This window comes from Zosterops lateralis (genome assembly GCF_965231275.1).
Source record: "Zosterops lateralis genome assembly, contig: HAP1_HAP1_SCAFFOLD_129, whole genome shotgun sequence".
NCBI classification, from domain to species: Eukaryota; Metazoa; Chordata; class Aves; order Passeriformes; family Zosteropidae; genus Zosterops; species Zosterops lateralis.
Window position 1 is genome coordinate 94,970 of NW_028154552.1, and position 13,994 is coordinate 108,963.

Genomic DNA, 13,994 nt, shown 5'->3' on the forward strand with positions numbered 1-13,994 from the left:
GCTAGAGACATGCAGAAAGAGCAAGTGTGGCAGAATGTGTTCCAAAGCAGCTGGAGCTACCACGGGCTCCGGACAGGCTTATTTTCACTTGGAGAACACAGAAAACACACCAAGGTGCTGCTGCAAGCAAAGTTACAGAGGTTTCCCAGAGTGTTGCTTTTCTCGAGAAAAGAGCGCTTTACAGCGCTTTCTGGCTGCTAGAGACATGCAGAAAGAGCAAGTGTGGCAGAATGTGTTCCAAAGCAGCTGGAGCTACCACGGGCTCCCCACAGGCTTATTTTCACTTGGAGAACACAGAAAACACACCAAGGTGCTGCTGCAAGCAAAGTTACAGAAGTCCCCCTGAGTGTTGCTTTTCTCGGGCAAAAGAGCGCTTTACAGCGCTTTCTGGCTGCTAGAGACATGCAGAAAGAGCAAGTGTGGCAGAATGTGTTCCAAAGCAGCTGGAGCTACCACGGGCTCCGCACAGGCTTATTTTCACTTGGAGAACACAGAAAACACACCAAGGTGCTGCTGCAAGCAAAGTTACAGAAGTCCCCCTGAGTGTTGCTTTTCTCGAGAAAAGAGCGCTTTACAGCGCTTTCTGGCTGCTAGAGACATGCAGAAAGAGCAAGTGTGGCAGAATGTGTTCCAAAGCAGCTGGAGCTACCACGGGCTCCGGACAGGCTTATTTTCACTTGGAGAACACAGAAAACACACCAAGGTGCTGCTGCAAGCAAAGTTACAGAGGTTTCCCAGAGTGTTGCTTTTCTCGAGAAAAGAGCGCTTTACAGCGCTTTCTGGCTGCTAGAGACATGCAGAAAGAGCAAGTGTGGCAGAATGTGTTCCAAAGCAGCTGGAGCTACCACGGGCTCCGGACAGGCTTATTTTCACTTGGAGAACACAGAAAACACACCAAGGTGCTGCTGCAAGCAAAGTTACAGAAGTCCCCCTGAGTGTTGCTTTTCTCGAGAAAAGAGCGCTTTACAGCGCTTTCTGGCTGCTAGAGACATGCAGAAAGAGCAAGTGTGGCAGAATGTGTTCCAAAGCAGCTGGAGCTACCACGGGCTCCGGACAGGCTTATTTTCACTTGGAGAACACAGAAAACACACCAAGGTGCTGCTGCAAGCAAAGTTACAGAGGTTTCCCAGAGTGTTGCTTTTCTCGGGCAAAAGAGCGCTTTACAGCGCTTTCTGGCTGCTAGAGACATGCAGAAACAGCAAGTGTGGCAGAATGTGTTCCAAAGCAGCTGGAGCTACCACGGGCTCCGGACAGGCTTATTTTCACTTGGAGAACACAGAAAACACACCAAGGTGCTGCTGCAAGCAAAGTTACAGAAGTCCCCCTGAGTGTTGCTTTTCTCGGGCAAAAGAGCGCTTTACAGCGCTTTCTGGCTGCTAGAGACATGCAGAAAGAGCAAGTGTGGCAGAATGTGTTCCAAAGCAGCTGGAGCTACCACGGGCTCCGCACAGGCTTATTTTCACTTGGAGAACACAGAAAACACACCAAGGTGCTGCTGCAAGCAAAGTTACAGAGGTTTCCCAGAGTGTTGCTTTTCTCGAGAAAAGAGCGCTTTACAGTGCTTTCTGGCTGCTAGAGACATGCAGAAAGAGCAAGTGTGGCAGAATGTGTTCCAAAGCAGCTGGAGCTACCACGGGCTCCGCACAGGCTTATTTTCACTTGGAGAACACAGAAAACACACCAAGGTGCTGCTGCAAGCAAAGTTACAGAAGTCCCCCTGAGTGTTGCTTTTCTCGAGAAAAGAGCGCTTTACAGCGCTTTCTGGCTGCTAGAGACATGCAGAAAGAGCAAGTGTGGCAGAATGTGTTCCAAAGCAGCTGGAGCTACCACGGGCTCCGGACAGGCTTATTTTCACTTGGAGAACACAGAAAACACACCAAGGTGCTGCTGCAAGCAAAGTTACAGAAGTCCCCCTGAGTGTTGCTTTTCTCGAGAAAAGAGCGCTTTACAGCGCTTTCTGGCTGCTAGAGACATGCAGAAAGAGCAAGTGTGGCAGAATGTGTTCCAAAGCAGCTGGAGCTACCACGGGCTCCGGACAGGCTTATTTTCACTTGGAGAACACAGAAAACACACCAAGGTGCTGCTGCAAGCAAAGTTACAGAAGTCCCCCTGAGTGTTGCTTTTCTCGAGAAAAGAGCGCTTTACAGCGCTTTCTGGCTGCTAGAGACATGCAGAAAGAGCAAGTGTGGCAGAATGTGTTCCAAAGCAGCAGGAGCTACCACGGGCTCTGGACAGGCTTATTTTCACTTGGAGAACACAGAAAACACACCAAGGTGCTGCTGCAAGCAAAGTTACAGAGGTCCCCCAGAGTGTTGCTTTTCTCGGGCAAAAGAGCGCTTTTACAGCGCTTTCTGGCTGCTAGAGACATGCAGAAAGAGCAAGTGTGGCAGAATGTGTTCCAAAGCAGCTGGAGCTACCACGGGCTCCCCACAGGCTTATTTTCACTTGGAGAACACAGAAAACACACCAAGGTGCTGCTGCAAGCAAAGTTACAGAAGTCCCCCTGAGTGTTGCTTTTCTGGGGAAAAGAGCGCTTTACAGCGCTTTCTGGCTGCTAGAGACATGCAGAAAGAGCAAGTGTGGCAGAATGTGTTCCAAAGCAGCTGGAGCTACCACGGGCTCCGGACAGGCTTATTTTCACTTGGAGAACACAGAAAACACACCAAGGTGCTGCTGCAAGCAAAGTTACAGAGGTACCCCTGAGTGTTGCTTTTCTCGGGCAAAAGAGCGCTTTTACAGCGCTTTCTGGCTGCTAGAGACATGCAGAAAGAGCAAGTGTGGCAGAATGTGTTCCAAAGCAGCTGGAGCTACCACGGGCTCCGGACAGGCTTATTTTCACTTGGAGAACACAGAAAACACACCAAGGTGCTGCTGCAAGCAAAGTTACAGAGGTTTCCCAGAGTGTTGCTTTTTTCGAGAAAAGAGCGCTTTACAGCGCTTTCTGGCTGCTAGAGACATGCAGAAAGAGCAAGTGTGGCAGAATGTGTTCCAAAGCAGCTGGAGCTACCACGGGCTCCGGACAGGCTTATTTTCACTTGGAGAACACAGAAAACACACCAAGGTGCTGCTGCAAGCAAAGTTACAGAGGTCCCCCAGAGTGTTGCTTTTCTCGGGCAAAAGAGCGCTTTACAGCGCTTTCTGGCTGCTAGAGACATGCAGAAAGAGCAAGTGTGGCAGAATGTGTTCCAAAGCAGCTGGAGCTACTTAAAAATGAAAACTACACGCTCAGGTTTGAACCCCTAAAGGGCATGGAATCACTCTCAATTTTTGTTGCATAAGGGCATGCAGATTGGAACAGTCACCTCCAGTGGCCGATGAATCCATTGTTTTCATTGTAATTCAATTCCAGTCCTTCACTTTATCAGCACAAAAAAAGAGAAAGGAAGTGTTTGCTACATTCTCAGCTTTAGTAAGATAAAAATTAAAAGAATCATCTGCAGATAATCCCTATCTCTTGCTAGCAATCCCATCTGGTATCCTGCTATAATTTCTGACCCATATATAAAGTCCAATTTGTAAGTGTCACAGCCAAGGATGAATGGCTTCAATGTGAAATATTTTTTTTAAAACTCAATTTCAATTGAACTAAGATTCTGCAATCACTGATGTGTTTATATGTGTCAGACTGCTGTCAGTCATTCCTTCCTCCAGATGACTATTGGAACCTCTTAGCCAAATAGCTGCCTAACTTCTCACAGGGCCTCCAGTCTCAAAGCACTAAAAATGTCTACAAAATTCATTAAAAGAGCTGGGCACGTTTAAGAGATTCGGTAACTTACTGAATTCAGTCAGTATGCCGCAGTATCTGCTTCACGCAAAACTCAACTACATTAGGCACAAAAATAGTCTGCGGATGTGGCATTACAGCCGAAAGCTCCAGCTAGGACCCACAGTATTCCAAACTGGAGTGTCCCACAATGGGATATTTAGCCATAAAAGCAAGGTTTCATAGTTACCACTAGGTCACAGAACAATATTCACAGCACCAGTTGAAGAAAGGAAGCAGGATGCAGCTTCAGCATGTTATTTTTCTCTCTTACCTGGCTGGTTGGAAGACTTCACTCCCACTGTATTTGTGCTCTTGCCCTGTCCCAGCAGGCAAGAAGATGTATTAGTTGTTCCTGTTGGACGGATGTTCTCTCCTGAAAACTTCTCAGATGTCCTGGTTACTGCAGTAACAGGAAGGTGGGGCATCTGTAAGGTGACTGCAGGGGCATGGGCTTCAGGGGAAGAAGGTTCCGACATCTGAAAACAGGTCAGTTCACGAGTGACTTTTGCCTGACCTGAATAAAAAACGGGAGAGAGGCAGAAAATTTGCTTGCAGATTTGTAACAAAGTTACAAGCCAATGTCCAGGCAACATTTTACAAATCATTGGATTTAATCCCCTGTGAAACATTGTACCATCTATGTAGCAGAAACAACCCTAGTGCAAGTGATCCTAGCAGCTATCAAACTTACTCTACGTGAATCTCAGCAGGAACAATGTCTATAGATCATTAATATACTAGCATTTGCATTCAGTGAGCTTCTCTTCCTCTGCGCAGCCCTCGCTCCCAATCTCCTGCCCCTGTTAAGGAAGCAGCATTTTTGTTCTTTTCATGGTTTTTCGAAACACTGTATGACTCTCTAAACTGGAGATGGTTAAGTCCTTCCTCCGCTGACGGATGATGGAAGTGGAGGGGTGACTTGCAAGATGTTTTGGATGCAAGACTACAATGGCACCCAGCATAGCAGGCCTTATCACTCGTGTCTCAAGTTAATGCAGCAGTAATAGCCTCTAATTTATGAAACATTATAGCACATGCTTTACAGTAAAGCCAAAGTTTTAACATTAAACTCGAAATTATGAAATAAAGTGTCGGCGCCACAGGACAATATCCATCCTGAAACTACAGCAAATTCTAACCCTTCCCAAATGTGAGATTTGCTCTATGACTGACAAGATCGTGTACTTTACAGGCAGTGATGCTTCATTTCATGCCCTGTTCCTACCTGATGATGAAGATCGATGCCCATTTTCAATGATGGAAGAACTAAACACTCTTCTAAACTCAGGTTTCTGGTGGTCATCCAGGTCTACGCTCTGTCAGAACAGACAACAGACACGGCAACTAAATTTCAAACGGCAACAAAAGTGAGAAGAGTATCCAGAAACACCTGCCAAGAACAGATCTTCCTCATGCAAGTGACCTCAAAATAAGAAAGGAACAATTACCTAACCCCAGGAGCCAAGGCTGCATACAAAACATTGGCAATGCATAACTTAAATCAATCTTCACACACTTGTCCTTAACAGACCCCAAGCACCTAGGAGGTGTTATCTTTTATTAGATAAAGGTATCACCATCCACTGTGATGGTGATAAACAGAAGACCTTGTGTAACAGTGGAGAAATTGATTGAGATTGCCTGGAATACTGCTCTGCATTTTTTTTTCTATTTGCTGCAGAAAGAAATTACACTGTGAAAACATATTGTACAAGCATTACAAAGTAATTCCAGTCCTAGCACATTACATATTATATTATAATCTGTAACTTCTGTAAGGATAACTTTTTTTTCCTGGGAAAAGCATAAATTTTCCTCATAATGTCTGTCAATATAATTCCAGAAAAATCAGCCAGGAATTTTTTCATGGGTTTAGTGGGAAGTTGCCGTTTTGTTTTTTGGGTTTTGTTTGAGTTTTTTGGCTGGCTGGGCTGGGGGTTTTTGGGGGGTTGAAGCGGAACATTAAACCACGAGAAACTGCGCAATTTTTGGCTGCATAACTAAAGGAAGAAGAAAACTGCTTCACGGATGCATGATTACTGCAGTTAAGTTTCCAAGAAGCAGGAGCTACAATTAGTAGTGAGAAATTCTCCAACACGCAGTTCACAAAAAGTGTCATTGATTGTGTAGTTGCATCAACATGTTTTAAATTCTGGAAAAAACCCAACTATTTTGAAACTTTTGTATTTATCAAGAAAATGGTACTATGTGAGAATACATTCAGTTATCACTAGCTGCCAGGATTGAGAGAATTACAACAAATACTAGTTATAGAAACCATGCAGAGTCAGGACTTCGGAGCTTTTATTGCTGCATTTAGCGCAATTGAGATCCCAGTCAACAATTATTGCCCATATTCACAACTGAAATGTAAAGCATAGCTAATGCAGCTCCCTAGAATCTACCCATGGTATACAGTTAGAACCGTTTAGCCATTCATGTCAGCCATTATGACCTGAATGTGAAGAATGCCTGTGCAGGCTGTAAACATCAATCTACTTTTATAAGCTGGGGAGGTGTGGGTGAGTAAAATCGTCAAACGACATAGTCATTGCAAAGGTCACGCAGCATTCTACACACTGCACTGGCTTTCTAATGCAATGACAAGTCCTGCATTACCTTATTTCATGCAAACCCGACCGCTATGGTTTGGCTAACGGTGCCAAAAGATAAACTGATACCAGGCTGGAGGATGGGGAAGAAGGCCCACGTGCTGACAGAACAGTGGGATCAGATTCTGATGTGCATTTAGTGGTGTCAGGCTGAAGTACTTTCAAAATCCACTTTGGAGATGCCAAGATTCTGACAAACCCATGTGTTTAGCAACACTTCTATCAGGGGTGGTCACATAGATTATAAATAGCAGAGTGATAACTACATATATCTGTACTTCATAATAAAAAGCACTCATTTGTACAACTCATGTGACAACAACACGAAGAACTGGTCAAGTTGAAGAAAAGAAAGTGAACACTAATATTTCAGATGCCTTATCCAAGCCTGCTTGCAGAACTAATCTCTGTGTAGCTCAGATCTCCACGTAATGGATGATAAGACTTTCCATAGTTGTAGGGCTGCTGGAATTCCTTCTTTGCTGCAAAGAAGTATAAACTTTGGAGATCCATAACCGGAAGCTGCAATTATTGCAAGCCAGTGGCAAAAACTCAACACGTTCAGAAAAAGTAAGCGCCAGATCACAAGATTAGAAACAAAAGAAATATCACTTATTTCCTCGCTGAACCTCTAAGGTGCATGTCTGTTATGTCTTCAAGATTTTGTCCACAACAAGGTCAATTTCTAGAAGGATGACAGACACAAATGATACTACTCTCTCAAATGAGAGATTTCAGTCATTCAGTGTCTTTCATAAAACCACCAGCTACCACAAGGGTCACAATAAAAGTCATCGGCTCTAGAAATGCTGTTTATCTAGGAGAAGTACATCCACAGAAAGGTTTGGGTCAGAAGGGATAGTAAAGATCACCCTGTTTCAACCCCTTGCCACGCACAGGGATTCCACGCATCAGATTGGGTTGCTCGGGAGCCCATTCTGGCCTCAAACACTGACAGGGATGGGTCATCCACAACTTCCCTGGGCAACCTGTGCTTCACCACCCTCTGAATGAACAGTTTCTTCCTAACAACCAATCTAACCCACCCTCTTTCAGTTTAAAACCATTGCCCCTCGTCCTGTTGCTATCTGCCTGTACAAAAACAAGTCCCTCACCCCCCTTTTTGTAAGCCCCCTAAAGTACTCAAAGGTCGCAATGAAGTCTCCCTGAAGCCTTCTCTTCTCCAGGCTGAACAACTCCAGCTCTCTAAGCTTATCTTTGCTGGAAATACGTAGGTCATTATGTACACCTGAGTCACGTCTTATGCAGTTACTCACAGGCTGACTAACTGCTGGGTGCCATTGGGTCACCAGGGAGCCAATGGGAAATACTCGTTTAGACCTTCATAGGTGGTCATAGCCAGCTATCTCTCTCTCTCTGCAGCTTTGACCACTGCAGGCAGACTCTCTGCAGCCGTCTGTCCAACAGACAGAAACTTCTCTGACGGTTTTAAAACAGAACACCCTTAAAGTACTTTTAGTCCTCCCTCTTAACAAAGGCATCACACTCAATCACAAAAACTACGGAAATATCATAACTTGCAAAGCTCCTGCCAAAATGTAAAATCAGATCAAGAACAACAAAAAAGATATCAAAACTCTTCTTTTGTAAGTGCTCAGTAGCTCAGGTATGGCTCCACGATCCAGATTTTCAAAACTAACTCTTCAAATATCTCCTATTTTCCACCTTTGTGGAAGCAGCTCTCAAGATTCTGGTCTAGTTAAGAGAGCTGAATTGAAGGCTGGTATCAAACCAACAGGAAGACTCACCTCCAAATCAGAACAGCTAATGGCCATTTAAAATTTCACCTAAACCAGCTTTTAGACCACTGTATAACAGCTTTCGAGGACATCATAGCAGAAACTACCCAGATTAAAATTAAATGGAGATTTGTGTCCTTACTTCTGAACTATGCTTGGAACTCCCTGGATTCATTTTTTCCCCCCCAGTTAAATTACCATGAAAAAATCTAGCAATATTAGAAAATAATGCTTCAGATACCAAAGATGCTCAGAATCTCCAGTATCTAATTAATGCTGCATCAACCACACAGTAAAAAGGAATTCAACTGATAAATCTTTTCGGGAGCAAAAGAGCTCGTCTTGGTTTGCTGCTATTTCCAGGTCAGTATTATTTGCTTCTCATATCTCACACTTACGTAGAAGTATTTACTAAGATAAAAGTATCATCAGTTTTACCATAGATATTCGTGTTTCTGAAAACATACACAGTGCCATTTATGTTATTCCATTTGAAATGTTTTGGTCATATAACCAGAAACTGGAATCAACTGAAGGAACAGTGTTCATTACAGAGAACGCAGGTGACTGGCACAGCAACCAAAGCTCGCTCTTTTGCCATTTGTGTGCAGCCACATCAGAACCTGACCCACAAATTCATGTTTTCACCGCACAAATTTGGTGTGTATAGCTGTAGCGGCACCTCCCATAGTTCTCAGTACTGAAATTCCCTTTTGGTCAGCTCTGCTAACTTGGGAACTTCTCCAACCTAAATTGTTGGGAGGGCACTGAATAACGATCAGCACCTAATTGATCTTCCCTGAACCCTCAAAGCAAAGCAGGAGGGTACTCACACAAACAAAAGCTCATACTGAGCTTTAACATGGACACGGATACCTAAAGCTGGACATTACCGTAACATTGACGCGAGATTCTCCATACTGGGAAGTATACTAGACCGTGAAATGGAACGGGGAACAACAATCCCTTGTCCCTTCCGTATCACCCAGCTTACACCTATTCCTTGCAATATAAGCAAGCGTGGATAGCTCCGCAGAACAGAAAGGAAGCAGTCTATAAATTGTATGGATGGTGTTTACCTTTTTCACATGGGGGGAAAAGTGGCAGTTTCTACAATGTATCAAACGGCAGCTTTACCTTTTACCCAGAGGTAGGAAGCCCAATGTCCGCATTCACGGGTCAGTAGGAATGAAGAGGGCAGGAATGCAATACAGACTCTCTGCTCATTCCCAATTCTAGTGAATTTAATTTCCAAGCTTTTACTTTTTAACTCCAAGTCTGCATAGACCGCAGACCAGTTTTTTAAGCTTCAACAGTCTTAAACCCCCCTCAAGACATGCTTAACCAAGAGGACCTAAACAAGCTGTCTAAACAAGCTGTCATCTGTGAAAGCCAAGTCTCTGGTACCCCGGTTTTATGTGCCCAAATCACAGCGTACTGTCCGGTAGTACTCTCCTGGCATCAAGGTTTGCACAGGAACTCTCAACTCTTCTCGCAGAGACAGACACTGAAAAAGGATTACATAAAACATCTCAGTACCAGATGAGCTTTCCACTAAGTGGTGTTTCTATGCGCCACACGTTACAACGTTCTGTTACACTGCAGGAAGTTTTATCACTGGGAGGAATGACTGACTACGTCTGTGCGAGTTTAGCTACCACTGACCCCGCGTCGCAGAAGAGGAACTCCGTGTCCTTAAACGTTACCCCGTGCCAACGCAGTCTGGCAACAGTCGTGAAGTATCCTCTTATGCATGCCCTTGGCCCTCCCTCCTGCCGTCTCCCAGGCCGCTTACTTGGCTCTGGCCAGCGACCGCTAGCTTGGCACGACTGGAGAATGTGTCGTCGGCCGAACCTTGCTCCGGCGAGCCGGGCCCCACGGCCGCCTCGTTCACCCAGTCCTGCGGCAGCCCCGCCGACCGGCCCAGGGCCTCCACCTGCCGAGACAGGCGCTCCAGCTGTACCCGCAGGCGCAGGTTCTCCTGCTGCAGCTCAGAGACAGCGTGTGCCAGGGGGCTGGCGAGGCGCAGCACCTCCTCCACCTGCCGGCCTACCCCCTGCTTGAACAGCTGGATGTCCACATGGATGTCCCGGACGGCGCCCCGCAGCATGTCCTCATAGCGTCCCAGGCCGTCACAGACGGTCTGAGCCTCCCGGCTGTTCAGATCCTCGATCTCGCCGGCCATGGTGTCCACGGGCCGCAGGCTACGCGGGCAAGGACGGAGGGGCTCGGGAGCGGCCAGCGGCGGAAGCCTGATCGTCTCCCCGCTCGCCGCCGCCTGTCCTTCTCTTCGAGAGCTCCCTGTGCCTCCTGGCGGCCCTGACCCGGCCCCCGGCGCCGCCGGGCACGGCCCGCTCTCCTGGGGCGCAGGAGGCACAGAAGCGGCGCGAGTGGCGCGGCTGCAAGGTCCGCCCCGCTCCGCGTTCACTCCTTCAGAGGGGGAGATGGAATTTGGGGAGGCAATGGTGGAACAAGCCGGGAGAAGGGGCGGGGCCACGGGCTCATTCACAGCTGCCCAGGGACTTTAGGGCCCGAGAGGGCCGGGCGCTGCGGGCTGCGGTGTGGGGCCGCGGGAGCGAGACGGCACGAAGCGGGCGCCAGCGCCGGGCTGGGTGAAGGAAGAAGTGGGAGATGTGGGTTGGAAAGGAATAGGAGAGAGACAGAACGAGGGGAGGAGCGGTTAGTACCAGAGCCTTCCCAAGTTGCTTGGTCGATGACCATGTGAAAGTATGCACAGGCTGTCTCTTTCGCGGGAACTCGGGGGCAAAAGTAAAAGAGAAAGGTCTTTGAGGGCATAGAGACAGAAATGCACGCACATACACCCTTAGACAAACCGCCAAGTTGCTGCCCATGAAAGCGCAGAAACTCATAACCGGCATGTTCACACTTAAACGTTTCCCATACTAGGCTGCAATTCGATGGGCATTAGTATTGAGCTGCCAAGTCGTCTGGCAGATCCAATCTGTGTGCATGCGGGAAGAGACACATTTCTGCCAAACTAGCCAGAGCCACGATGCAGAATGCTTTCAAGCATATTCTTTACTGCAGCACAAGACAAAAAAAAAGCCTCACAGAAAAAAGGAATCTGAGAAATACTTTAAAGACATTTGTGTCATCAAGTAGCCTATATCTGTCAGCCCTCTATGTCAAATAGCTACAACTTCTTTGGTAAAATTAAACAGTTGGCAATAGTAGTTCTCTTGCAGCAGCAAGTAGCTAAGCCTATAAACCTGGAATATGCAGGGAAAGTTGTAGTTCTGCCCTAGTCAGTATGGGTAAAACCCTAAAGCAATAATAACATAATTCAATTACCATTAGCTCACAGGCAATTTCTTAGCATATACAACCTTATCTAAAAATACATATATGTGTGTGTGTTTATTGATCTTGGCAGCTCATAGTCCTAATAGTGTAATTCTTTGGAAAATACTCTTCCTGGATGGTAAATATTTCCATTTTTACAATATTTTCAATTACTAAAGAAAACTTACACTTCATCACAGAATAACTATCTAGTAGAAAATTCAGCTTTCTGATAAAAGGTGTTTTGAAAAAAAGTTTCCAACCTATTCTCAGTTAGGTCTAGCAGAGCCAAGCAAATCAAATTTTGTTGCTTCTTATAGCTGACAGGCAACTTTTCTGTGTCTTTTTACTCATAGCAGGAATTATCGTAACATTGAGATCACGGTGGCAGAAGGCAACAGAGTGTGCACAAGGCACGTGTCCGCAGATGTACGTGCAATCGCATACATCCAAAGGCAGCAATAGGAGAAGCCATTCCCTGATTTGTGCAAGGTATTCAGCTCCTTTGGCCCTGCTCGCTCACCACAAGAAGGACTAACGATCTCCGTTATACCTAAGGATGCCAAGCCCTGTAAAGGGTAACATTTAAGAGACAACAGCCGCTGCCATGGCTGCAAACTTTGTTTTCTCAATACTGATCTCGGGTATCTGAGACCTGGTCATCCTCTCCTTAGCAATCACTATCCGATCGTGTGTCTGACAGCGTTCCACAGGCTGTTCCAATTCTTTCCAGATCAGAGTTCTAGCTTTTCATGGCATAAAGCAACCCGATACTCTGGGATAGCTCCAGCTTACACAAAACTGCCAGCCAAGGGGAAGGCCTCAGCAGTAGGACTTTTTTTGTCAGCACCTGTCTCAAAGCTCTCTACTGCAGAAGAAGTGGAAAAAAAATCTACAGTCACTTCACCCAGACCAGTTCCTTATTCACACCTCCTCCTTAGCACTTGCTTCACCAAGCACAGCATCTTACAATGTGGTTTATTATTTTGCACAGCACTCAGCTTACCCCATCTGGAAAGAGGTGATACCACTTGAAATTCTGAGACCGGGGCAGAGGGGGGCAAAAAGGAGAAGCAACTGCAAAACTTATGGGGATCTGGTGCGCTGTGAGAGTGATTCACAGGCTAAGTATCTCTCGAGCAAATCTATTATTAGGAGGATCAAAACCTACTATTGTATTAATTCACTTTTGGGTTTTGCATTTGAAAGGAGTAGGATTGCCCAACACTATGCTATGGGAAGGCAACAGCACCCCGGCATTGTCCAGCTGGGATATTGCTGCATGTTTTCATGGCTGGGTTGTTTACCCTGTGGAGTTGCCAAAAGACGTACAAAACTCCCGCCAAAGCGTCCCCACACCAGCTAACTACAGTTCTCATTCTAAGAAACAACATTACCAAGCATCTGGAGACATTCGGGAATGCCAAAAGACCAGTAGCAGGACGTTTTTCTCATTCCTCCAGTGTAATCTTCTGCTAGGTACCCCACTATTTCACTTTGCATTGTGTTACAGAGTTCATCAGGGCTATTTGACATTTATCGGGCCAGGGCTAGGTGATGGCTTTCCTGTCATGATAATGATCGTTGATGATCTCCTCAAGCACCCTTCCTAAATACTCCAACACATTCCTGTGTACCACGTAAAACTCCCACAGCTTGATAGAGGCCTGACCGGTATGTCTGTCTTTTCCTGACTGGGATTCACTTTTTCCTGAATGGTCTGTTTTTCCAACTTGTTATTCTTCCCACTTGCTACAATCTGTCCCACTCTCTTGTTCTATAGCAAACTAATTCCATTATGCCTCCTTTTAGGAGGGAGATCCCAAGCGTTAAAACATGTTTACAGTCTGTCACAAACCCATATAAAATTGATACTGTGCCAAACAGAGAGCAGCCAGCTTCCTTCCTTCAACAGGAGACCTGTAGCCCTTGGCTTCTGCTGTGGCATTTTGGCCCACGTAACACAGGTAACGTTCATCGTATGGCTGACCGGACATAGCAATTGACAATACAGTCAGACATTTGCCAAGGGCAGCCACGTAATGATCCCGGTACAGCTTCTAAAGGGTTGGGAAAAACTTCTACTGCAGATAGAACCCTGACCTTGCATTAAGCTTAACAGAAGGAATGATCTGAAGCTCCTAATTGAGGTAAATATGCACATGCTGGTAATTTAAAAGTTAACAGGGCAAATTTCAATCTCAGCTATAATATTATTATTAATGTGAAATTATTCTTTCAATTCATGCAGTTACTTGATATTTACTGTTATCGCCCTAAAATCAGAATGCAGGCCTTGGTCTTAATTTTGAAGAGTGCCCGTACCAAGTACCGGATTTTTTTTCCTCCCTTGTGTGCCAGAAAATAAACAACAAAGGAAGGTGATCTATATGTAGGCTTACAAGAACATTCACAAAAAGAGGCAGAGGAAAACACTTGTGTTTTGCTTCATCAAAAATATTTTATCCCAACTGTTATTCATTATCAGAGCAATGAACACAGATGTGGAGAGCAGCAGTGGGCTCAACGGTTTGGCTTCAACTCTTTTAA

The 13,994-nt window shown here is 45.7% G+C and overlaps 1 protein-coding gene across 2 annotated transcripts; it reads right to left on the bottom strand.

The window, feature by feature from the left end:
- Positions 1-4,171: 4,171 nt before the first annotated feature.
- LOC310923593 (smoothelin-like protein 2) lies at positions 4,172-10,803 on the bottom strand. Of its 2 annotated transcripts, none has more exons than XR_014592639.1 (3): positions 9,221-9,632; positions 4,995-5,085; positions 4,172-4,283 (listed from the first exon to the last, which is right to left on the bottom strand). XR_014592639.1 is itself a non-coding variant. In XM_083885538.1 (3 exons), exon 1 carries the CDS (start codon positions 10,324-10,326, stop codon positions 9,889-9,891), a length of 438 nt encoding a protein of 145 aa, XP_083741664.1. In that variant the 5' UTR covers positions 10,327-10,803; the 3' UTR covers positions 4,264-4,283; positions 4,995-5,085; positions 9,848-9,888. The 2 variants fall into 2 exon arrangements, 1 of the variants encoding a protein (XP_083741664.1); XM_083885538.1 differs by lacking the exon at positions 9,221-9,632 and adding an exon at positions 9,848-10,803 and having other exon boundaries at positions 4,264-4,283.
- Positions 10,804-13,994: the final 3,191 nt, after the last annotated feature.

Bases quoted from the DNA above. Each gene is read 5' to 3' on its own strand.
- LOC310923593 (XM_083885538.1), bottom strand. From the start codon at position 10,326: ATGGCCGGCGAGATCGAGGATCTGAACAGCCGGGAGGCTCAGACCGTC.